The sequence below is a fragment of the Electrophorus electricus genome, chromosome 24 (genome assembly GCF_013358815.1).
Source record: "Electrophorus electricus isolate fEleEle1 chromosome 24, fEleEle1.pri, whole genome shotgun sequence".
Taxonomy (NCBI): domain Eukaryota; kingdom Metazoa; phylum Chordata; class Actinopteri; order Gymnotiformes; family Gymnotidae; genus Electrophorus; species Electrophorus electricus.
Window position 1 is genome coordinate 7,575,001 of NC_049558.1, and position 24,830 is coordinate 7,599,830.

Consider the following 24,830-nt stretch of genomic DNA (forward strand, 5'->3'; position numbering starts at 1 on the left):
CAATCCAATTTCTACATTTCCTAAGATGGTCTACACTTTTGCTCTATTGTAGATTTAAGTATATTTGCATTTTCAAGAGCTAGGTCAGATATTTGGCTAACTAATGTTCTTGGTTCAGGTGCACTGGGAGTTGTCATGGAGCACAAATAAACATGGACTGATTAAAATGTGGATTCACTGATACCTGATTGGCCCCAAGGACTGGACTGAATAACATAACACCCCCCCCCAACACACACTGTTCCATTGGTTGAAAATTCCCAAATGATTAACTGCACATCTTTTCGCAATTGTCATACTTACGTGTCAGATTTAAATTACTGGAAAGGTTTTATCTCAAGAAAGAGCTGCGATTTACTCAGTAGTCATATATTTCCAAGTCCAACAATATATTATTGTTGCTGCTACACTGCCATATAAAGCTAAAGCACATCCTATCTGCTACTAGCTTTAGTTTGTGCTAGCTTGTTAAATAATAATAATAATAATAATAATAATAATAATATATTAAACAGAAGTCCGGGGGCATAGAATGTGTCATTAGTTTTGTATCAACCCCTGCAAGATAAGCGCTCATTTTGGATCCCCCCCCCCCTTCCCAAAAAAAGGCAATAAAAATAACAATAATAGGAAGAAAAATTTGAGCAATTACAAAGAAAATATACAGCTACGGTTTCTGCCATTTTACTGTAATAGGATATAAATAGTAAACATAAGATTTCTTTACCGATAAAAATTGCAAAACAAACCGGCATACCAGGTGGCGATCGATTCGAACAAGACTAAGTTAACCTATGGTTAGCTAGTCAATTATCTTCTGCGAGGTACTTGTAGCCCTGGCATAAAATAAAACATTTAAAACTTTTAGAACGATAACCGGTATACGTTCACTGTGAAAATAGCGAAGACATTCAAAACCTCTAGATACCTGCTTATGCAGTACGTAACCATATCATTTGAAAAGTAAAAAAAAGCGTTAAAAGGTTAGCGTTACGTTGTCTCGGATTGAACCTGAGACTAGTAACGTAAGATAACGCTATAGAACTGAACATCAGCACATTTATAGCTATGGTTAGTTAAGTTATCTAATTTAGGCTGGTCCCATTTAACGCAGTGCAGCCAATTAGTACCACACCCTTTAAAAGGGTGTGATTTAACCTAGATATCGGAAAATGGATTAAATTATCTTATCTAGCTGTTAGCTAGATCGCTAGCTTTACTTAACCCATCACTATGTACATTGATCCGTTATTAGCCATGGGATTGGAACTTGTTTTGCGACGGTCTGGCTAAACCGTTTTAGCTACTGACCGTTAACACAGCTAATTGCTTAGCCAGTAAACGGCGTTAATCTAGCTAGCGGTTAGCTAACCTAAACATGTTATTCTAGCTAAGTTTTATTTTCTAGACGAGCCAAGGTTGATTACCCAGAGGTAACTAGCCAGCCAACCTGGGTTAATAGGTAAAGATGACCAAGAGGTGTGGTTAACGTTAGCTAGCTAGCTAATGACAGAATTCTTACCTCAGACTGTCGTGTTATCTTGAGTTCACCTGTTACAAATGTTCAGCGAACTCCTTGCCCATCACTATTAATACTTAAGTCATTTATTAAAAAAAAAAAAAAAAACCTTTCGAGAGATGTAAGCCCAAATGTAATTATATAAGTGAAGTGGTGAGAATCAACTGTTCTACGATGAAAATGTTCTAGGCGTAGGTTTAAAACAATCTACTTGTAGGAGCGTTTCCCACATACAAATCTTTCTTCTGCGCGCGGGAAACCAGTAACACGCGCAAAGAGTCACGTCACAAAGAAGCGGGGTGGGGGGGTGATTTTATTGCCGAGTAAAAAAAAAAAACATTTAGTGTTACAAAACTTAATGTGACATTTTATTGAAAATAAACACCGAGAATGTCAGAGGCACGTTGTTATTCACAAGATTTGGCAAATGCTGACAGTAATTAATGAACATTTTAGCTACTATACTTTCAGTGTCTGCAAAGCCAAACAAGTTCTTATAAATAAAGATATATAAGATCAGTTGGCATAAACAGAAATCTTATGCATTCTCCGTTTAGAGGCAAGATTTAAAAAAAAAGATGGCACTGCTTGGCTATGTTCTGTACATTGCTGGTTAATAATGTAAAAGTAGAGGTACATATTCACCTTGGGTATACTGCTGTATTGTAAGAAAATTATTCCAAAGCTTGTCTCATTGTTTATTTTAATTTGCCAAAGTCCTGAATCCTTTTAGGACACTATTATCAAGGCCTACTATCATAACAAGTGCTTGAGAAAGTAGTGCAAAAAACCCCAAAACCCATTGTTTTCAATGTTAAAATATATATACAGTTATGCAAATGGTTCAAATGAAGTGTATCATGCTGTCCTCACATTCTCTCGGAACAGGTAGGTTATAGCTCTGGCAGACTAACTTGTAATTTTGTCCCTCATTATTGTCCCAGAACTGACTGCCCTGCACTTTATAACAGATTGCAAATTCTAGGACTGCACCAGGGTGTAGGATGAATGGAGGAACAGGAAGATGGAATCGGAAACTGTCACAGCTGTATCCACTGGAAATGCCTTCCATGTATTTATTAGCAATCCAGTGGGCCTTGGTTTCTGTGCAACTCTTCCAGTTTGTGAAAGAGTAGCGCACAGTAACTTCTTTTTCAAAAGCCAGATTTAGGACTAGGACAATCCCAATTATGCCTGGCTCATAGCACAAAACACGTTCTAAGCAGACTTGTTGGCGGCACAGACGCTGCAGGAAGTTTGAACAGTCGCCAGGCTGCACAGGGAACACTGGTTTCAAATAGGGGAGGGATATCTCCAAGCTCTTGCTAGCTGCTAGTTCTGCGTTCATTAAAAGTCTAAAAAGAACATGTTCCGGGACAAATGGGTCTTCTCCGCTTCTGAAAACCTTCACAGTTTCCAGGTCCATTCCTAGGGAGTCCACAAACCGGACCCCAATTCTGCGGTTGAGCTTCTTTCTTTCTGAAGTGGATGGTAGAGACTGTGCCCGTCTTTGAATAATAGGTTTAGGTGGGGGTTCACAGGATAGACTCCGGCCAGCTGGCCTTGGCTGTGGAGCCCTGGGAGTAGGTGGACGAATTCTGACAGGATTTCTTTCACCTTCAGGTTCTGAGCGAAGTGTGTCTCTGAGGTTCGGGGGATACATTTGCTTTGAGACACCTGACACCCCAACAAAAAATAGCTCCTCACCCATATTTTCCTGGCTATGTCCCATAGACCAAGCCATGGCCAAAGACAGACAAAGCTTCTCTGCACCTTCGAGAAAACAAAATGCATGCTTTTTCAGTTTTATTTCTTAGGGAAAAAAAAAAAATTACGTCACAAGATCTTAAATAGGCAAAACGGTGTGCACAGCTGTGACGGCACGCGTTTCCCCCCAAATCGCATATTTAAATCATAGGTGCGAGGCTTTTCGAAAGTTTTGTTACAGATATTAGCATGAAATTTGACACTAACCGTTTCAACGTACGCTAAATTACTGCAAGCCTACTTTGTCCTTACAGACAGGGAAGCAGTTTGTGTGGCATATTGTCTCACCATTAAAATCCGACGTAATATATTTGTTTCATCTGCAGGTCCTCCATTAATGTGTGTAAAATGATTATTGATCAGTATGCCGACGTCTGTAAAAGAACATATAACAACCTAAGATGTAGATCAGAAAACTACGCAAACCCTGCAAAAATGTAGTGACAATCAGGCATACACAGAGGAGGTGTGACTGCTGCAGCACTACCTTGTGGGTAATGTTGTTGCTTAGATAAATATAATAAATGTTTTTTGTGAACAATCACTTATATATGATTTAATTTCTCTAGAACTGTCGCTTAGTAATTATTTTCTTGGTTTTACTGGACAAATTCTGCTCACGGTCTATATCAAAATAGGCAACATCTTGAAATGTTTTTAAGGTGTACTTCAATTCCCATCGTGCAACTGGATCACGGCAGTCGTGAACGTGCATACAGAAGGTAAACAAGAACGAGGAAGACCTTGACAGTACATAACGAATCAGATAGCGTTTCGTGCATAATATTTACTTTAGTTGCATTTAATGCCAGTTGTTATTGTCAAGATGTGGCGCATGATATCACCCAGCTAAATGTAGCGGTAATGAGACAATACCAGGAGTTATGGCTATAGGAGCATGACGAGTTATGCGGCCCTTTACACTTACGTAGCTACCGTACTGCGTGTTTACTATTTGGTCCATTTGGATGTGTGTGCAGCGATTTAACAACATCGTGACTTTCTGCAATGGAGCGATTTAGTCGGGTAGGCCGACTCCAATGGGACATTCCTATACACCAATTATAGCAGGTGCGGGGAAAAAATAAAATTAAATCTTTGCAATGGGACCCATCCTACAAGAGCAAACAACATCAACGATCCTTAAAAGGATGCAAGTAAAAGACAAGGTTAGAGTGAAAAATGCCGAAAACACTGGAGTTGTTACCAGGTATGTTTTATTAGCCATTTTCTGGTATATAGATGGAGAAGATATGAAAATCCATACATGTATTCCAAATTTCATTTGTATGAACCCCCTTTGTTTCAGGAAAATTATTCATTTTGCTTTTATTTATTCTGCTTTTCAGCAACAACAAAAGGGGAGGCAAGGTAAATCAAAATCAGAAACCTCCGAAAAAAACAAGCTCATTGCATAAGAACATCCTTCCAGTCCAGGACAAGGAACACTTGTCCAGAACTGAAATTGTGAGTTTGGTCCCCCCCCCCACATTATATAAATATATACACACACACACACACACACACACACACACACACACACACACACACACACACACAGTGCCTGGCCAAAAAAAAGGTCACACACACCAATATTTCGTTGGAACGCCTTTAGCTTTGATTACTGAGCACATTCGCTGTGGCATCGTTTCTACAAGCTTCTGCAATGTCATAACATTTATTTCTGTCCCGAGTTGCATTAATTTTTCCCCCCCAAGATCTTGTATTGATGATGGGAGATTTGGACTACTGCGCAAAGTCTTCTCCAGCACATCCCATAGATTCTCAGTGTGGTTCAGGTCTGGACTCTGTGGTGGCCAATCCATGTGTGAAAATGATGTGTCATGCTCCCTGAACCACTCTTTCACAACTTCAGCCCGATGAAGCCTGGCATTGTCATCTTAGAATATGCCCGTGGCATCAGGGAAGAATAACCTGATCATTCAGTATATTCAGGTAGTCAGCTGACCTCATTCTTTGGGCACATAACATTGCTGAACCTAGACCTGACCAACTACAGCAACCCCAGATCATAGCACTGCCCCCACAGGCTTGTACGCTAGGCACTAGGCATGATGGGTGCATCACTTTAGCCTCCTCTCTTCTTACCCTGATGTGCCCATCACTCTGGAACAGAGTAAATCTGGACTCATCAGAGCCCATGACCTTCTTCCATTGCTACAGAGTCCAATGTTTATGCTCCCTAGCAAATTGAAGCCGTTTTTGCTGGTTAGCCTCACTGACAAGTGGTTTTCTTAAGGCTACACAGCTGTTTAGTCCCAATCCCTTGAGTTCCCTTCTCTGTGTGTGTGGAAATGCTCTTACTTTCACTATTAAACATATCCCTGAGTTCTACTGTTGTTTTTCTACGATTTGATCTCACCACACATTTAAATGATCGCCGATCACGATCATTTAAGATTTTTTTCTAACCACATTCCTTCCTCGAAGATGATGTTTCCCCAATGTCCTTCCACTTTTTAATAATGCGTTGGACAGTTCTTAACCCGATTTTAGTAGTTTCAACAATCTCCTTAGATGTTTTCTCTGCTTGATGCATGCCAATAATTTGACCCTTCTGAAACAGATTAACACCTTTTCCACAACCACAGGATGTGTCTTTCAATATGGTTGTTTAACAAATGAGAAGCTACTCACTGCATCAGTTAGGGTTAAATAACTTGTTGCCAGCTGAAACATAATCACCCATACAGCAATTATCCAATGGGAGGCTCTTCCCTATTTGCTTAGTTAAATCCAGGTGGTGACCTTTTTTTTGGCCAGGCTCTGTGTGTGTGTGTGTGTGTGTGTGTGTGTGTGTGTGTGTGTATGCATGCATGCATGCATGCATGTGTATATATATATATATATATATATATATATATATATATATACACACACACACACACACACACACACACACTTTCTCTGGAAACTGTATACTACAATTTTGAGTCTGTCTGTCTGTCTGTCTGTCTGTCTGTCTGTCTGTCTGTCTATCTATCTATCTATCTATCTATCTATCTATCTATCTATCTATTTCTGATATATCAAATACTTAATGACTCTTCATAATGTGTCAGGGACAAAATGGAAATAGACCAAAGTATGTCAAGAGTCCCACTGCTGCCACACGTAAAATGCTTGAGTAAGTATGTCCCTTTAAGATGCTGCAATGTCTTGATTTACTCTAAGTCACTACTTCCAAAACCGCTAGCATGTGCTGTTTATTTTATTTTTTTTACAGCACACAGGATGAGGCTGACCTAAGACATCCCAGATCCAAACCCTGTTTCACGGAATGGCAAGCAGAGAAGCAAAAGCTGCAGCCTCAACCCAAGTGCTGCAGTGATCTGGAGCGGAGTCATGTGGCCCAGGAAAAGAGCCGCTGTGCTTTATCACTACCGCTGCCACCTCAGCCAACGCTGCATCCTATTCCCCTGCAGCAACACATTCCTGACCTTGAGTCCCTGCGTCTCCTGGACCACAAAGAGGATGACACAGACAGTGCCAGTGATTTGTCAGACTCTGAGAGGCTTCCTGTGCTGCCCTCTCCTTGCACTCCACCCCAGCTCAACCTCCGGGCTGAAGTCATCAACACCATGGACCTGCACCCACACATACCGGGCCCCAGAACGGTGCAGACCGAGAACGACAGCTATGGCTATCCAGATTTCCTGCCTCAGCCATTCAATACATGGAGCCTGAGGCAACTGGCCATCTTCTTGAACACAGAGGGTAAACGTGCCCCACGGCCAAAGCCCGTAGGGCAGCTTGAGAAGTACCTAGAACGTCTCCTGCAGTTGGAGTGGCACCAGATCCAGACCATCCAGGCTGAGAGTGGGCGACCTGTCGCCCCCATCATTCGCCCAAGGGGCCGAGCTCCTACAGGTCCCCCGGTTGCCAGCCACCTCCGGCCCCACACGGCTCCTCCAACACGCCTCAGTTCCCCGAAAAGCCTTCACCAGAGTCCACGGGCTTTCCCCTTCTCCCTCCTCTCCTCTCTCAGCACTCCATCCTCCAGCCACATCTCTCGGCCTGTCTGCCCCCACTGCCACGTCCGCTACCCTCTCTGCAATGGCAGCTGCTCCTCGTACGCCTACCAGCGGCACTCCCGCCTCAGCCCCTTGCTGGAGCGCAAAGCTCCACCTGCGTCTACCCATAAGAGGAGCAACAGCGAGAGCCGGGCCTTGGCCAGTGAGAACCGGCCTGCAGTCAGGGTTCAGCAGCCCGTCAAAACGCAGGCAGGGAAGAGCCACCAAAAATGTGTTCAGGCAGTAGGGAAAACACACAGGGTTTCCCAGGAGCTCAGCACCAATGGCAAAGGCCAACCTCCAGCCAGGACAGGGCCCGCAGGGAGGGCAGCTGAGGTAGAGAGGCCAAAGGATGCCTCCCTGGGAGGGAAAGGCACGGGTACTGATAAGCGTATTGGTGCTGGTAATAAACGAGAGGGTGGTGGGAAGAGAGGAGAAAAAGAAGGGCAGAGGACAGAGGTTGGGAGTGGTAGTGTACGGGCAGGGGCTAAAAAAGGGCCCAGTGAAAGTAAGGGGCCATCAGCTTCCAGGTTGAATGGGAAAGGGAAAAATGGCCAGTGTGCCAAGTAACTACAGCATAATTCCCCTATAGGGTTCATCCAAACATGTGCCACAGTTTAGCACGCACAGCCTGTACCAAGTATTTATCTGCAAAATATTAAAGTTGTAGTTCCTCCGATTACTTTAGTAGTTTTTGGATGACAGTAACCCTGATGTTTGTTTGTTTATTTATTTATTTATTTACATCATTAGAGATTTTGTAAATTAAATTTTATGATATTTATATTATGAGATTATGTTGACTCGATTCATTTGCTTTTAACTTATTTAGGGGTTATTCAAACATCAGATAGGTCTTTGAAGTTGAATCTATTTTTGGTGTATATGCCCTATAAAGGCTGTTTAAAATGTTTCTTTGAATTTTTATTTATTTTATTTTTTTTATGAGCTGGTAAATTTCAGATTTGATGATGTGAAAAGCAGTTTGTGTTCTGAACTGTTCGAAATTTTGCTATCCTGATGGTAGTAAAGTGTCATTTAATGTCTGTTTTATTTGTTATTAATATTGGTCAAAGAATGTATATTTTTGAGATGATAAATGATTGTTTTGTAATGGCTACATGTATTTTTGTAATGTGTTATGTATAAGGGCTTTTATGTATTTAATTTAGGCAATCTTTTTTTCTCAACATATCTTTTTTCAATTGTCCACTGTTGCTTGCTACAATCACATATGTATTGCTTGCAATGTGTGTAAAACTTGTATATTTGACCATTTTAAACACCATTTCATATTAGCTTGCCACATTACAGTTCTCGTAAGATGTAGTGGCATGATGAGGAGTAACATCTGTACATTTTATTCTCCATCTTGTTTACAGATTGTCTTGTGGTATGCTGGTGATCTTTAAAATTGATTTTGTTTAACAACCTCTATCTGAATATCCTAATTTATGTTTTTCATACTTGTTATAAGGTGTATAAAATTGTTCATGTCCTTCAGCATTGCATGTGTTTATCAGCACAGAAATGGTAGTGACTGAATATTTGTGTAGGTTTATTTACGATACTTGAACATAAATAACGTTGGATAGGGCCTGATTTAAGTAGTATTTGCTACTCTATTTCTGCACTTAATGTATTTGGTATCACTTCATTTTTATGTTGATTTTTAAATATATCAAAGACGTTCATAATGGGAAAATAACAGCAAAAACATCCAGGTTATGCTTTTGTTTTGCTGAGACAAAATTTTCCATAGAGTTGAATGCAGCTATTTTTATGAGAAACAACAAGTTTTTCATGACATCATCAGAATGAGTCTTGCCTTTTATTTCACCTTTGCCAAGTCTTTCATATACACACGAGACATAATTGGTTCGCATGATATTTAAATTCACAAGACCAACTAAGACTCTAAATCTACTATGTACAAGATATAACAATTATATAAATCCAATCAGTTTTAGAGTGAAGTGTTTGTTTTCATACTTTCTTCTGTCCCGGGAAAGGTTTCAAGAGTTGGCGGAGCTGTTTCTTTCGATCGTTCACACCGCCTGTTATCAGCGCAGAAAAAGAAATTGACATTAACCCAACTCATGCCAGTAATTCGCCAATCACACATCTGCTACTGAGAATTTGGCATGGCAGTATTTTTAACATATTTGCCAGGAAAAAAAAATAAAATTAAATAAATCATGGGAGACATAAGCTATAGAAATAACTAGCATGTCACATATAGAAATATCAAATGTTAAAAAGCACTATTAAAAACTAACCTAGATGTGTGTTGGCTGTTTGAAAGGGACTTCCCAGTGTCTCCAAGCCGGCATTCTCCCTGAAGACAGGACCATCATTCCACATGAGGTCAAATCCCCCTACCCTCTTTTCTTTGCCTGTGAGTCTAAGAGCAGTAACACAGTTTAGTGTACATTTCTGCATAATATACCCACTAAATTGTTATTCTTTTACTACAATGGGTACAATAAGGAGGATATTCAGACATTTTTTAATTATGTGGCTCTTGTGCTAACAGAAATCTTGTCTAAAGTGGCACTGTTGTCTCTGTTGTAATATAATATATGCAACTGTTATGAAATATATGAAAGCATTACTAGCTTTAATACTTTTAAATGTTTTTTTTAATATCCTACCGGCCCTCCATATCCACAATGTGCAGGGTGTCTTCTATGAGGCTGTACTTCATCTCATAATCATCTTGATTACTTGCAGTGAGAGAGGGAGAAGCATTGACTTCAATGAGCCACCTACAAGTAGACAGAAAATAGCGCTATCATCCTCTAAGAGTTGCATCTGTTATTGCAGATGTGCCTGCCATTTTGAAAAGACAGGATTGAATATGGATGTACACAGAAAGAGAATATACAGAAATATTTTTGCAGACTTTATCTAGCAATCAGTTTCATCGCATGATTAGTCATAATATTTTCAGACTTTAATTCCTAGAATCATACAAGCTTTTCACCATTAGGGATAATGCAGTTTATATATAATTACTGAATATGTTTAGACAGCTTAACATACACTATGTAGCCTTAGATACTTTACATACATTTATGTGGAATAATTGTGTTCAGAAAAAGCTCTATTTGGAATGCACATTCAACAACGAAAAAAGCCAAAAAAACAACTGATTCCTATTGAAGAAAACGAGGAGATTTAGGAGACTGCAGTGTCTCATGTAGCTGGTAAAATGAAAGACTCCTACAATAGTGCATAGCATTGCGTGTAAAGAGTTGAACAAGAACTTCTATATCAGGTACCACCATCAGAATCAGGGTCTATCACAAATTTATGAACAGACTTAAAAGGATCTTGCAGAATGCAATGAACAAGTACTCTACATCTGGGTCTCGAAGTGCAATGGCACTTAAAAATACTTTTGATTTCCCAATTTTATCTTCTTGCTTAGAGCTTGAACAATTCCTAGATTGCATCATAAAACCAATATAAAAAACACTTTAATTCCACAAAATACTTCACGCAAAAGCCTAAAATCTAATCAAACTACAGATAAAACCCTCACATTTACTCATTAATGGCAGTATCGCTATTTTCTGGCATTTATGAGGACCAGCTCAAATTTTTAACAAATGCCATCCACCAAAAGGATAAACAGACGCTCTCCACTACTAGCCAGCCTGCTGAATATAAATAAGGAACCTTATAACCAACAGGTCCCCACCCCTTTAAATGCATGGCCTCTGTGCATTCACATCATTGCCATTCACTCACTTTCTCGCATTCGCTTTCACTTTACCACATCCTCCCACATTACTAATCCTCGTCCTGAGGATTACTCCACCCATGAGACAGTCAACATGAGAGCAAGCTCCCTAACTCCCCCAGCCATAGGGCAGTCAGCCCCAGGCATCACTGTATGAATAAGTGAAAGCACACACTCAAAAACTTCTTGAACAAAAGGTGATGCGTGACGGCTGTAGTCCGTAAGAATTTTTGTACCCCTTTTGGCTTATATGAGTGGAATCATATGACATTCGGCCTTTCACATAGCCCTGGAACCTTCCAAATGTTGACGGAAAGGATGCTGGTTGACCAGAGATTTTGTTCATTAAGGCTGTACTAGGATGACAAAATAATTTTTGCAGAAACCATTGAGCAAGTGGCCATTGGGGGGGGGGGGGGGGGGGTGTCAAAATTCCAGCATAAGTCAGAAGAGCATCACAGAAATTGATGCAAGTCCCCAGTAAAGGTGTAATCTTGTCTTCCCTTCAGGCACTTCCTGAATTTCCATACCCCAGCTTTGGGCTCTTCAGAGATCAGACCCAGTAATAGGTCCATTCCTGAAATTCTGGAGAGAGGGTAGAAGCCTGATTGACCAGAGCAGGTTATGCTAGAGGTGCAGGAACTGTGAGACTGTGGAACTCTGTGTTGGAAAAAATGAAAGTGTTTTGTTTAGGTAAACTGTGGAGGAAAGCAAAGGGCCATTGAAACAAACTCTACTTCCAGTTAAATTGAAGGATATGGTATTGGACAGCCCCATAACTATGGGCAATGAGGAGTTGCCTTTAACCTGGTGAGAGTCCAGTTATTGGCCCAACATGTACAAGGATGTTGAATGTTGGTGTTTAAAAATAAATGTGTGAAACATATAATATCCATATCTTACCCCCATCAATGTAGTATATGGACATTATACATAGAATTGTTATTACTGTTATTATTATTGTTATTAAAAGTGATTACCTCCTCAGTTCAGGTATAGTAGGCTGAGGAAGACTGAATCATGTACATCTCTGGTAACATTTTTACAACCAGAATGTTTACTTAATAATCAAGTTACCTAGATTTAGGTAGCGCATCTCTTAAGAAACAGTATAAAGGTTTTCCGTATACCATCCCCCTTGGCTGCCTGTAGCTGTTGATGACTCAATTTGGACAAAAGAATTTCAGAAAGCTGTACCTACTGCCTTTGAAGCTCCTGAACTTGTTGAGCAATTTGCTTCAGCTGTTCTTGCTGCAAAGCAAGTGTCTTCTTCAACTCCAGTATTATAGACCAAGTCCTAGACTTTGATACAGTCATATTGCACTCTATAAACTGAGAGTCATAGAGCAAGAAAAATGCTGTTCCAGGCTCAGTTCAGCACTCCCCTCCTCAGCACATAACACTGCCTCTTTCCTCAAAGCAGAAAAGGAAGTGTCTGGATGTCATCTAATGATATTCTTTAACTCCCATCTCAGATTCGGAGCCAGGACTGCCAAAGCAAATTGGTCTCTCAAAACACTATCTTTATCAGGCACTTCCCCAGGTCTACAGTGAATCCTTTAATAAACTCATTAGAGCATATGAGAATTTTCATAATGACTCCCCCTCCTTTTGTTCTCAGTCATGGCAAACATTTTTTTAATAACAGCAGCAGACCTTTCATCCCCAAATACTTAATTCAACACAGACTTAACCTTGGCTGAATCTTTTCCCACTTTCTACTAGACAGGAACTAAATTTCCTCCTTAGCATTACCTTCTAAATGTTCATAAATAAAAAGCAGCTTCCTCTGAGGTGCTGAAGTTCCTGGATGCTCAAGTTCGTGGATCAACTCAATGTCTTCTAGAAAGTCACTGACTGAGAGGGAAGGGTTCCCTGAAAGTTTCTTACACCTTTTCTCCTTGGTGTACTCTACTCTTGTTTCTCCCCTTCCTTATTCACTCTCAGTACCGCTCCATGCAGTCTCTCATTCTCAGTCCTCAAAATATCTTTTTCTGCCAGTTCCACCGACAACTTTCAGCACCTCCATTTGCTCCTCCAGCTCCCAGAACGATGACTTCTCACCCCGTCGGCTGCTCACCCCGTTGGCCATGCTGGGCTCTCTACCATCCATCTACAACTCAAGAACTTGTCATGTTTTTGTTCCCATCAATACTGCTATAATACTACTACTGTTAGTACAACCACTAACAATTATTCTACAAGCCACTACTATGAATAGCTCTGGGTCTCCAAATGCAATGTCTTCAACGACAGTAACATGGTCACTAATACACACCTAAATTAAACTCCTCATAAACAGAGTTTACAATACTCTTTTAGATATTCACGCACACTACATGAAGTGATAAAAAAAACTATCCTACTAGAATAATACGCTGTGGAAACACGCAAAAAGAAAAGACAACCGTAATGATTACAAAAACGTGACTCAGCACCCGGGGACACAAAACACAGGTTAACCCCAAATTAATACAATCGACTGGTACATGAGCAAACAGGGAGTTTACCCTCTTAAAAATGCTTTTAATCTCCCAATTCTATCATCTTGTTTAGAGCCCGAACAGTTCCTAGGTTGCATCATAAAACCAATATATCAAACGCTTTAGTTCCATAAAATACTTTATGCAAAACCTAAAATGTAATCAAACTAAAGAGAAAATCGTAAAATGACTCACCAGTCGCAGTAAAACTATTTTCTGGCGTCTATTAGGACCAGCTCAAACGCTTAACGCCGTCCACCAAAAGGTTAAACAGACGCATCTGGAACTAGCCAGCCTGCCGCGTTTATATAAGGCTCCTAATAAACAACGGGTCTCCATCCATTAAAATGCACTGTGCTATACTTGCGCCTGTGTCACTCACTTTCCCGTTTTCATTTTCACATTACCACACTTCCATTTTTCACAAACTAATACAGACAACGGTGTGAGCAGACTCTCCACAATTAACTCAAATCCGCTAGAGCTGCTATGTGTATATAGCTATTTATAGTCTGTGATTCGTTTTTTCGTCTGCACATATTTGAATTGCGAGGAAAACCCCAGCCGCGTTGATGCCTTCCATTTCCTGAGGCAAGTGAGCATTCAGGGGTAGTTTAAGCATTTCCACAGAATCAATTTAACAATGCTTATGCATGTCAGGAGAAAACACCGACAAAAATCAACCGTATTGCTACTACTTTAGACCTGTTGAGGTCCTTATCTGGAACTGGTGCTAAACTCCAGGTGAGCAGGTTCAGGTTAGAAGCGACCCAACTCACCAAACTTGCTGCTCCTATACGCTTCTAGTACCTTTCAACCCTATTTAAATCCTTTTTAAGAGCCAAAAAATCATCGTCACTGTCGGAATTAACTTCTGTTACGATCAATGCTTTCAATTTCTTATTAATTTCACCGATAATCAGCGACAACTTTTTTCAGTTTAAACTATTTAAAAATGCCTAAATGCCAAAAATATAATTCATAAACTATTCAAAACACTAAGAACTCAAACGATGAAAAGATTTTAAATATGAAAGAACAAACAGGCTAGCTTCCAGCTGCGTTATTTTCTCTCGTACCCCGAATATTCATTGTAATGGCTATGTTTTGTTTCATTTTCTTTTGCTATTTTGGCATCCGCCATTGGACGTAGGGTTGGGCGTGTAGCACTAGATGACAGCGTTTTTCCTCCATCAATAAATTCCCTTTTAGGTATGTTTTCTATGCTAATCTTTTTGAAGACTACGCCGTTTAATAGAATAACTACCAATGCTATAAGTAAATTTGTAAGTTTATAGTACTGCTGCCACCGTCAGGTGAAAAGAAAAATTGCAACATACTGGTCAGTGGGGCAGAGGGCCACCAGTAATCCCTTCTAAGATGGGGGTTAATTAAAATGTCTGCAGGCAGCATTTGGCCCAGGGGTCAGATTCTAGACATCTGTGCACTAGAACGTTTGTGATTTGGGTAATTTCTGTCAACAGCAACAGCATATGTTTGTCGAATCTGTAAATCTGTGACAACCTTCTTGAACCTTCTTAAATTGTGAACACTGTAAAATCTATTACAATCGCAAACCATATTTTTATTATTTTTATGGCATTTAAAAAATCTGATATAAGAAATAATCTGTAGCAGGAAATGTTAGGCAGTGACTTAGCTAGCTAGGTAGCAAATTTAAGTTTAATGTTTTATGTTCTGACTCCATCATAAATCTGTCTCAAGCAGTCAGATTGAGGCCAACAGTGTGAGAACACTTTATTCCTTCTGTATGTACTTTTGCTGGGAAGGATAAACTTCAATTTGAAAAGTAGACATGAAAGGTCTGTTAAAACTGAACAGTTACAGACAGCAGGGTACTCACGGCTTAAGATCCTGATCGAGCAGAATGTCGTAGCCATACAACTCAAAGCAGTGCTTGTCATTAATGATGACCTTCTGAACACTCTGTAAACTGCGGATGAATATGTTATCAATGTCTTTAAAAAGTTCCTCCACTACGTATGTGCCGTGTTTTGCTGTCAAGTAGCGCCGCAACTGTTGCATTTGCCATTTGCATCCCTGTAAACAGATATTTTTATTTACATATTTATATAATATATATCGTATATAGTGTAGCACATAATTTGTTTTCTCTTTTGAAAGAAACATTTTACATTTTGTTTACTGTACTTTGATACTTAAAAAGTACAGTAATTACCAGGTTTAATTCCAGTCAATAAGAGTGACAGCAGCTGCAGACTTACTTTTACTTCAAGTAAGTGTTGTAAGTCCATTGTACTGTTTCATAATGCTCACAGCATTATTAAAAAGTTTACCATATTTAACCTATTAAGCTCAACAATAAGGTGCATGGCACAATGACAGACAGTGCTGGAATCAGGAGAAAACAGAAAACTAGGTTCAGTCCTCTTTTTACTACACTAAGTAGGTCTATACTGATAACATTAAGTACATACCTTCTCTGGGTTGTAGACAGGGGCAGTTTTCTGCACTGCCACATTAGTAAGATGGACATCTGAGTGTAGTTTGGAGTTAAAGATGGCCACCAAGGTATATCATGCAGTTAAAATATGTTGGGAAAGCACATTCAAAGCATGCAAAGGATACACTGATCATCAATAGTTCTAAGGGAGAATCTGGTGTTGGAGAATCTGGCAAACCCATCTCTATATAACCAGGCTTTCAGCGGGAGGTACTGAAGAAACATTCTGCAGTTACATTCTCGGTTTAAATGACAGTTTCCCACATTCAAAATGATACCTTGGACATATTTAAAGATAATACACCAATGACCCCCTTCTCTTTAGTGAAAAACTGGAGTCCAGTCTTACCTACAAAGGGACAAGTAACTGCAGATGGACTGACAGCAGGTTCTCACACTAATCCAGCAAAGTACTGTCTGAAGATTCAACTTATACATTTAGAATCAGGTTTGCTCCTACTGGGTGGGAATGGAAACCTGCAGTTACACCAGCCCTTTGTGGATAAGAATAAACATAGCACCTACATCCGGTTCATAGAAGCTTACTTACTGAGGTTACAAGAATGTAGACTCTCAGGTCAAATTTTCTGCCTGTGAATAATAAACCATTAGCGATAATAATTTCAGCATAAAAGTCACAACAATAAAAAAAATTAAGGGGAAAAATTATTTCAGGAGTAAAAGTCTTGATGCACCATGAATGAGGTAGGGGTTCTCGATGTAACTCTGGACAACATAACTCTCAACCTGAGCCTCATCTCTCTGTTCGTCAGAGCGAGTACAATCCTAAGAAAATAAACATTAATCTTCTGTTAAACCTTTTGCTATAAATTACAGCCAAATACTCGCATTCGAGTTTTTGGTTGTAATTTAATTAAACAAGAAGCCTGTACGGTATCTGCATGCTGTGTTTGATGAACAGATCTTTACCTTTTTCCATTCCATGATATCCTTTAGTTTCCGAAAAAGAAAAATGCCTTTCCCCTGTGAACGTGCCACCTGAACAGGAAGGTGTTAGCCACTATTGCATTATACTTCAATAGCAATACATACAGTTCAGTATGTCTGGATTTGAAATGAATCACTGACTATTAAGATCAAAATTAACCTGCACCAGAGTAATGGAAATAGGAAAATGCTGTAAATAAAATTTATCAAGATCTGTAAAACATGGTAGCATATGAACATATATGACAGAATGAAATCTGCAGTATACAGAAGCACCTTATAGGAATGGTTTGGGGAATTAAATACTGTTTATATTTTTCCTTTTTAACCTCATATTCATTGTTTCATTTGAGATCCAGTGAGCTGGAATACAGATCCCAAAACTGTCTCGCTGTCCAATTACTTATGAAGTATACATACGTATCCAAATAATACACAAAACATAGTGGAATAAGAGTTTAGACTTGGCTTGACTCTTACCGGTTTCATTATCCAAGTGCTGCCAGGACTTCTCTTGAAGTCCTCTACAAAGAGATGGTACTCACTGGGCAGTACGAAGGTAAGTGGAAAGAAGTCACATTTGACTGCCTCAAGGCGGCCAGCTTCCCGTTCGACAGTTTTTCTGTAGCGCTTTAGGTTCTTCACCATCAGGTTCTTACGTGTCAACTGCAAAGGATTAACAACAAAGGCGTTCCGATTCTATTCAATAAAATTCCAATAACTTTAGAAACTGTACTGAGTCTTGCAGTTTGACTTTAGGAGACATTGATCATTAGTACCGGCTTTGCTGCACTTGCTGACCTCATAGTGGTTCCGGAAGTGGCATATTCTAACATGTTCCTCCATGTAAGAGTGGTCAAAGTTCTCTCTGAGCCAACCTACATCACACCAGTTGAAGTCCCATTCTCCATCTCTATGCATTTGACACAGGAATAAACTAGATTATATAAAAATGAACATCTTATATAAGAGGTGCATTTTAAAGGTGTCTATAGGCATTCCTGAAGGGCCACAAACCGCAGAGTTTAGCATTCTCCCCACTTTAGCATATATGAACTAAGTCGTTAGCTAATACTCAATCAGGAGTTGAATCAAATGTGTTTCATGCAAAGAAGGCACTGTAGCCTCCATTGCTGTGGCCCTCCAGAAATGCAATCTGGCACCAGTATATTCAAGACTCACTCTTTGACCTCAACCCATCCTGGCCTCTGGTGAAGGACATCAAGGACTGTGTTCATGAGGCTACATTTGTAACGCACACAACTCCTCCCTTCCCTGTGATTGGAATCAGCTTTAATGTGGTTACCTGCTAAATGCTGACCATAAGCACAGACACACAGACACGCTTGCCAACGTACTGTACACATGCACGCACACACAGAAAGACTCACCCATCTTTTCTTTTCTGGTATCCATACGGACCTTTGTATCCGCCTGTCTACGGTGAATGAAAAGTTAGACGTTAACGGGTCGCAAGTGATGAACTATACAATAAAAATGCCATGGCATCTTAGCTAGCCTAGCACTAACTGAAGACTGCAACAAATTGATTAAATCCTATCAGATAAACGGTCATCTGCTAAACTTGCTCTTAGTGCTTAATTTTCTTACCTTGCTTTTCGACATAGCGGAAGGTGTGCGGCAAGCAGAATATGTAGTGAAGATGGTAGAAGATCTGCGACTATAAATCACTTAGAATGTAGCTACAAGACTTGCGATAGTTGTGTTCAAGTCGTTGCTACAGCAACCACAGACCGCCACAAATGGAAGGGAGATTAAACGAGCCACCGCCCGCAGGTCTCACCGGTGAAACTGGCCTTTTAAAATAACAAGTGACCACCTCATAGCTAGTTTTCTAGCCACTACATATTTGAACTTGCAAACAAGTTATCATGTCGCTTATTAGCTTTAATAGGTTATTAAGCGAACTGGTTAATTATATTGGCCAGTGAAGAATACTTGGTCAGAAGTAAAGTTACGAGCTTTAGAATATTCAATTCAAACTACAGGTTTGTAGTCCTGGGCGATTGTGGATTTGTTTAGCTATGATAGGTCGCTAGCTAGTTAAGTTTAAACCAAATTATATATTAATGTACACATACCTACACCACTAGATGGAGACATATTTCCTTCTCCGTTTTAATTCTGAAAGACCAGGCAGGTCCAGTTTCCATGCACAGCAGATCACGGTTAGTCAAGCCACGGACACAAAGGGATGAAACATACTCACTGGTTGATTGAAAGCCCATCTTTCGACATAACTAATGATTTATTTTAAGAAACTTGGATGCGAAATGACGTTTCACGCAAAACTATTCGAGCAAAAATATGAAATACAAATGAATTTTTAATTTTTTTTTATTTTTTTGCACATTGCACCTTCTCAATGTCTTTGCTCGTGTAGTTATCCCCGTTTCCACCCGTCCTTGCTTCCCGTCTAACGGGCAATTGCAGAGCGAGTGATCACAAACCTCTCAAAGCCAAGCGTGCATCGGAGACATCACTGGAGGCATATAAAAGTTATAATAAGATTTAAAAGGACTTGTCAATGTAACAAATATCTGACAGTTTGGAGCTAGCTAAATCTGCCAGCAACATGTGAGATATCCCGCGCATGATATCTCTCCTAATTACGGTATTTCAGCCACACCCAGTGCTAATAAAATCAGAAGTGTGTATAAAATCAAACACATCTATGCAGGGGTGCCATGGATTTTGGGCTCAATGAGAAGATATCAGAGGTTAAGGTGTTTGACTAGTTATGAGAAGGATTGCCGTTCAACCCCACTGCTGCCAAGTTGCCTCTGTTGGGCTCCTGAGCCTCAATCGCTCAAATTGTAAAGTTTTGTAAATTGTAAAGCAACCCATCACTAAAATGGATGACTGAGGTTCAGTAGTGTATTTGTTACTATATAATTAATGAAGTAATTTAATGAAATCTATATAGGCTAACTTTGCACCACTGTGACACATTGTCACCACCAGAACTATGGCATATAAGAGGTGGTTCCTGCCTTTATTCAGATTTTCTCCCAGCGTGAAGATGTGCTTGTGGAACATGTTAAACACGGGCTGAACATATATGTTTGCGCAGTCTGCACATGTTGCATGAAGACATTCTCCTGTAACCAGCACACGTGTTCTGCAGGAAAGAAAAAAATGCTTTAGGTGTTATGGAAATCCCAGCTTCATGCTCTATTCATGGATGTATTTCTGTCCGTCTACAGTAAATAAGACTTAAATATAAAGAAAAAAAATTCTGCATATCCATTCTGCAAGTTCTCCATATATTTGGCCTTATTACCAAATTGCACAAAATTAAAATGTCAACATTTATAAAGAAAAATAGGTACATGGAATCTAATAGGCATGAATGTGTAAACTCTAAATAAGCAAGGGATTGGAAAGTTACCATGTGTTAAAGTTAGCTGTGTATTAAAATTAGCATTTCAATCGTAATACAGTGATCATACAAACAGATAAGTGAACAACCAACTATTACCATTTTCCCCAGTTCTTTACATGACAAAAGTGAAACTTGAAGAATGTTTTCAAACCTTGCAACTTATCCCACAATGCAATACACAATATCTGCAATGATCATTTTATTTTCACTCAACACTCAGAACTCTGTATTACTTTGGTTATAAGACTGGAAAAAATATGTAGAATAACTGTATCATCTACTGTGAAAATTAAAGCTAATAGGTCAAGTTTTCTTACCACCTATCTATATTTGTTTGGCACTGTTTGCACATCAAGCATCAGTCCTTGGTAAAAGGTCAAATGTGATTAATGCTTTGTTTGGTCAGCAGCTGGAGGTCTTGAGCCCTAAGCAACTTTGCCATTTCACTGCCCCCAAAAATAATGCTCCATTTCTGTGCTTTCCTGAAGCTAATGTTAAGAATGAATTAGTTCAGTAGGTGGTTCATTGTTTATGAATAGGAGCTGTTTATATAAAGAGTGAGAGGGGGTGTGTAATTTGAAAGCAGGGTTATAATTTGAACAGAGTACATGGTTGGAGTTCTATATTTAATTTTTATGAACATGTGATTACAAAGTGTTTTAACTAAAAAAACAAAAATCATTTGCTTTGATCCTGACAGTACAATGGCTACCCTAAGACAAGCTCAATTTATTTATATTTACATTTGAATACATGGTTCTTGGCTATTTCAGTCCTCATAAGATTATCAACAGTTGGAAAGATTTCTCATATAAGTCTCAAATACAGATATTGTGAGATTTTTTGCTCAAGATAATCTACATATATATAAGACCATGTGTATATAAAAGAACATGTTGCACTATTCCAATATTTCTGCAAATATCTGAAATACTATGAGTAATAATAAAAACAGCAATCACTTATCACATAACAAAAGCTTATCACGCATGCTGTAAGGGATACATGTGACTCTCAGATAGTCAAATCTGTGTGTTATAGTCAACAAGTTTTTTCTCAGATAAGAACAGGAACATCTGAAGGTTATTATTTTAATTTTCAATACCATATTTTACAGAGACCATGCTACGCTTTTTCATTTTTTAATATCAGAACTCTGACAAACTTTGTGCTTTTGATTGGAGAAAAAAAGTACAGAGACATGTTTGAGAGAATCTTAGAAGGACAAAAGAATCTTAAATGGACAAATGAATGAAGACTTGAGGTCCAAACACTTGTGGTGATTGGCTGCATTTGCCTCAGAGGAAACCTTTGCCCTCCATGGTTGGCGCTGTTGTGTGACAGGGGAGAATTACCCTTCTATCTATCTTAGCAGAAGCTTTTGCACATTGGAAACTCATCAAATGTAGACACCACTGTTGGTGTTGATTTATTCTGTGATAGTGGTATTAGAGGTTTTGAAAGTAAATTTACATCTACGTGGATTCTTGAGTTAATAATCTACTGGCACAAAAGGTAGCTCAACAAGAACAGGTGCTTATATTGGGGACAGTGTAAGCACCATTTCTTGTCTGCCTCTACCTTCTCTTGTCCATCTACCTTTGCTTGTCCACTCTACCTGTCACAGGAGACTCATGGCAGTGGTCTAAGTCGCGGTTAAAATCATCGTCAAACAAAACCAACCATCCCTGGAACATCTAATCATCTGGACAATAAATCTTCTCAGGTACAGAGCCCAGCAAGTCTAGGGCAATGTAGTGGGCTTCCACCTTGTACCTTCCAGAGTCTTGCTGCAGAAGGAAAAGATTACACTCCTCTGTAATCTGGGCTGGCTTCCCGTTTTTCTCTCCATTTCTCCCTCCCCATGTGAAGTATTTAATGCAAAACAAATTTGTCCTCCGGTATTGGCCCACCATCGTTGGCCCCCCTGAGCAACTGCTTTATTTGAGGTGAAATGTTGTTGGTCACAGTGATTGTTTTGAAGAGGGACCCTGGTCTTATTCTAGGGTAGATGCTGTGCACTGTTGATCTGAGCAGCATAACCCCTAAACAGGGCGTGGTCTGGCAGGACGTGGTTCCCATGCTGAGGTTGCCAGGCATGAGATTGTGGCTGAAGCAGTCTGGTCAGAATCAGCACAGTGTGAATATGAAGAATGTCAGGACATGCTATCTAGGGCTATGGATTAACTAATTTTTAGCATGGTTTTATAGTGTTCTTCTTAGACTGTTCTGGGTGCTTTCCTGAGTCTCTGTTTGCTGTTAAAAAGTTATGTATGATATATGTTTTTAACTTTTGACAATGTTTTGTTAGCAATGGCAGGATATGCTTTTTTTTACTAAACAAAAATGGTTTCAGTTTATTTTGTAATGCATAATCAGTTCATGGATTGTTTTCCATTGCGATCTTAGTGGTCAGTTGGTAACAGTTCTCAGGAAGCCACCTCACTGGAGTCTCTCTGTCTGAGTCGGTTAAAACTGCTAGAACCTTATCTTGTTTATTGAAACCCAGATATCTTCTTTGAAGATTGTGTCTTTATTTGTATTTTTTTGTTCATGTTTGTTCATGCATGTATATTCCGATGCATCTGCATTGATTTAATTTTAAGATATACAATCTTAAATTCTTTATTTCACCACACATCATCCTAATGAAACTTGATCTCTTCTACCTCAGTGAGGAATTGGCAGAACCTAGTTCTCATCTGGATTTTGCCTTTTACCTTAGAACCCATCTCAAGATTGGCCAAGTTGTAGGACTGCCAAACATCATTTACACACCCCAAGGATGTTCAAGAGAGAAATATTTAAAGAAAGCAAAAGAACAACCCAGGTAATGTTATATTACAAATAAAGCCATGCCACATGTAAAGCAGAGCCCTACATGGGTTTATTCTCACCAGTCCCATAATGGCAAGAATGCATTTAATGTCTTATGTCTGTAAAACCACAAACCTAATTATTATTAACATTACTTGCTCTCCCAGTCAATATGACATATCCAGAATTGGCATTATAACAATGTGTGTTTAACAGTGTGTAATAAGCAAGTGGATGCTTATTTTGTGTTGAATATTATGAAAAAGGACAAAAGAGAAATCATTTCAGTGAACTGTAATATTGAGGCATAACCTGATTCCAGTACCAAGAGGACAGCTTTCCTTTGCATGAGGATTTTGTGTGTGTGTGTGTGTGTGTGTGTGTGTGTGTGTGTGTGTGTGTGTGTGTGTGTGTGTGTGCGTGTGTGTGCGTGTGTGTGTGTGTGTTTGTGTGAAAAGCATCTTAGTTGTCTGTGAAATTGACAGATAAACTGAGTGCATCTATAGAATCTGATTTCCCATCTACACCTTGAAGTAATTAACCGCGAGGGTCTTGTCTGAATTGCACATCTGGTACATTTCTATGGGGAAAGTAATACTTCACCCCAAAAATGCTGTAAGAGCTAACTATGAAAGAAGTCTATTAGGGATTATCTGCATAATGCTCATTTGCATAATGCTAATTGTTCCCGTTACAGTTTTCATTCATCATGAGCAAAGCTAGCTTTATGGGTAATGTGTTCCTTCAAGAGATAAATGTAAAGTACTCATTCTGACATATAACTTTGCTTCAGTGTCAATGCTGCATCCATATTTTACATTAATGGAAATTTTCATTACTTTTTAATCTATATCTTAGGAATTTTTTTGTTTGTTTCCCCATTATTTTAAAATGTACACAGCACAACTTCACTGACAGTTTTAGAAGAATGTTACTGATTCTCTGGAGCTTCCTATGCAGAACCTTTGAAGCAATAGTCTATCTTTTAAAATAAAAATAATACCAGGTCCCTAAATCATATAAGACAAAATAAAAGTGATTCATGATGTTGGTGTGCATCCAACTGGAATTTGGAGAGAAAGTCCTGCTACTAATCAACTCTGGGAACAGAGCCTTGCTTTTTTGATTCTTTAGAAATTTGTAATCTGCTGCTGTAGGGAACACTTGAAGTCAAAAGCACATAAGGTGAGCAGCCCATGTTCATCAAACATCTTTGCAGTCTCTCCTGTGCAATAGTAGAATTTATAGCATATATAGAAAATCACACATAGCCAATCTTAAATTGCAATAAAAAAATTCCATTAAGGCCTTCCTAATTAACAAAAAATGACACAACTGTGTTCTTTTTTCAGCGCTGCACAGAACATTGATGGGTAATGAGAAAACGCGGCGCAGGGATGAGACATGTTGCAGTTTGTTCAGCGTCAGTACCAGTCCTTTTCCCATTGTGGCACTGACTTTGGTAACCGACATTTTTTCTTTCAAAGTAAATCCGAACCTAATGTAAAAGTGTAGTTACTGATCCACTGGTCACCCACTAGTCACAGTATAGTCTTTTTCCTTATGTAGGCTACTAAAATCAGAGTATAGTTGTCTGTAATGACTTGGATACCAGTTTTAACA

The 24,830-nt window shown here is 39.3% G+C and overlaps 3 protein-coding genes across 5 annotated transcripts; 1 reads left to right on the forward strand and 2 right to left on the reverse strand.

Moving 5' to 3' along the window:
* Positions 1–1,872: 1,872 nt before the first annotated feature.
* ppp1r3da (protein phosphatase 1, regulatory subunit 3Da) lies at positions 1,873–3,733 on the reverse strand. 2 transcript variants are annotated; one of them, XM_027017923.2, is made up of 2 exons: positions 3,575–3,733; positions 1,873–3,292 (listed from the first exon to the last, which is right to left on the reverse strand). In XM_027017923.2, exon 2 carries the CDS (start codon positions 3,261–3,263, stop codon positions 2,364–2,366), a length of 900 nt encoding a protein of 299 aa, XP_026873724.1. In that variant the 5' UTR covers positions 3,264–3,292; positions 3,575–3,733; the 3' UTR covers positions 1,873–2,363. The 2 variants fall into 2 exon arrangements, with proteins under 2 accessions (XP_026873724.1, XP_026873725.1); XM_027017924.2 differs by having other exon boundaries at positions 3,494–3,733.
* Positions 3,734–3,988: 255 nt separating this feature from the next.
* On the forward strand, positions 3,989–9,132 carry fam217b (family with sequence similarity 217 member B). Its single transcript, XM_027017920.2, has 4 exons — positions 3,989–4,496; positions 4,636–4,753; positions 6,370–6,434; positions 6,534–9,132. Exons 1-4 carry the CDS (start codon positions 4,390–4,392, stop codon positions 7,888–7,890), a joined length of 1,647 nt encoding a protein of 548 aa, XP_026873721.2. The 5' UTR covers positions 3,989–4,389; the 3' UTR covers positions 7,891–9,132.
* ttll9 (tubulin tyrosine ligase-like family, member 9) lies at positions 9,133–18,704 on the reverse strand. Of its 2 annotated transcripts, XM_027017921.2 has the most exons (14): positions 18,596–18,704; positions 18,376–18,422; positions 18,167–18,259; positions 17,786–17,897; positions 17,465–17,650; positions 16,967–17,035; positions 16,732–16,822; positions 16,587–16,627; positions 16,162–16,249; positions 16,011–16,069; positions 15,416–15,612; positions 9,975–10,088; positions 9,600–9,724; positions 9,133–9,377 (listed from the first exon to the last, which is right to left on the reverse strand). In XM_027017921.2, the coding sequence occupies exons 1-14, from the start codon at positions 18,608–18,610 to the stop codon at positions 9,307–9,309; spliced, it is 1,308 nt and encodes a 435-aa protein (XP_026873722.2). In that variant the 5' UTR covers positions 18,611–18,704; the 3' UTR covers positions 9,133–9,306. The 2 variants fall into 2 exon arrangements, with proteins under 2 accessions (XP_026873722.2, XP_026873723.2); XM_027017922.2 differs by lacking the exons at positions 18,167–18,259; positions 18,376–18,422; positions 18,596–18,704 and having other exon boundaries at positions 17,764–17,793.
* Positions 18,705–24,830: the final 6,126 nt, after the last annotated feature.

Coding starts and splice junctions, on each gene's coding strand:
- ppp1r3da (XM_027017923.2), bottom strand. CDS start 3,263: ATGGCTTGGTCTATGGGACATAGCCAGGAAAATATGGGTGAGGAGCTA.
- fam217b (XM_027017920.2), top strand. CDS start 4,390: ATGGGACCCATCCTACAAGAGCAAACAACATCAACGATCCTTAAAAGG. Junction 4,754..6,369: donor ACTTGTCCAGAACTGAAATT/GTGAGTTTGGTC, acceptor ATAATGTGTCAG/GGACAAAATGGAAATAGACC. Junction 6,435..6,533: donor GCCACACGTAAAATGCTTGA/GTAAGTATGTCC, acceptor TTTTTTTTACAG/CACACAGGATGAGGCTGACC.
- ttll9 (XM_027017921.2), bottom strand. Junction 16,823..16,966: donor ATATCATGGAATGGAAAAAG/GTAAAGATCTGT, acceptor TTATTTTCTTAG/GATTGTACTCGCTCTGACGA. Junction 16,628..16,731: donor GAACCCCTACCTCATTCATG/GTGCATCAAGAC, acceptor TATTATTCACAG/GCAGAAAATTTGACCTGAGA.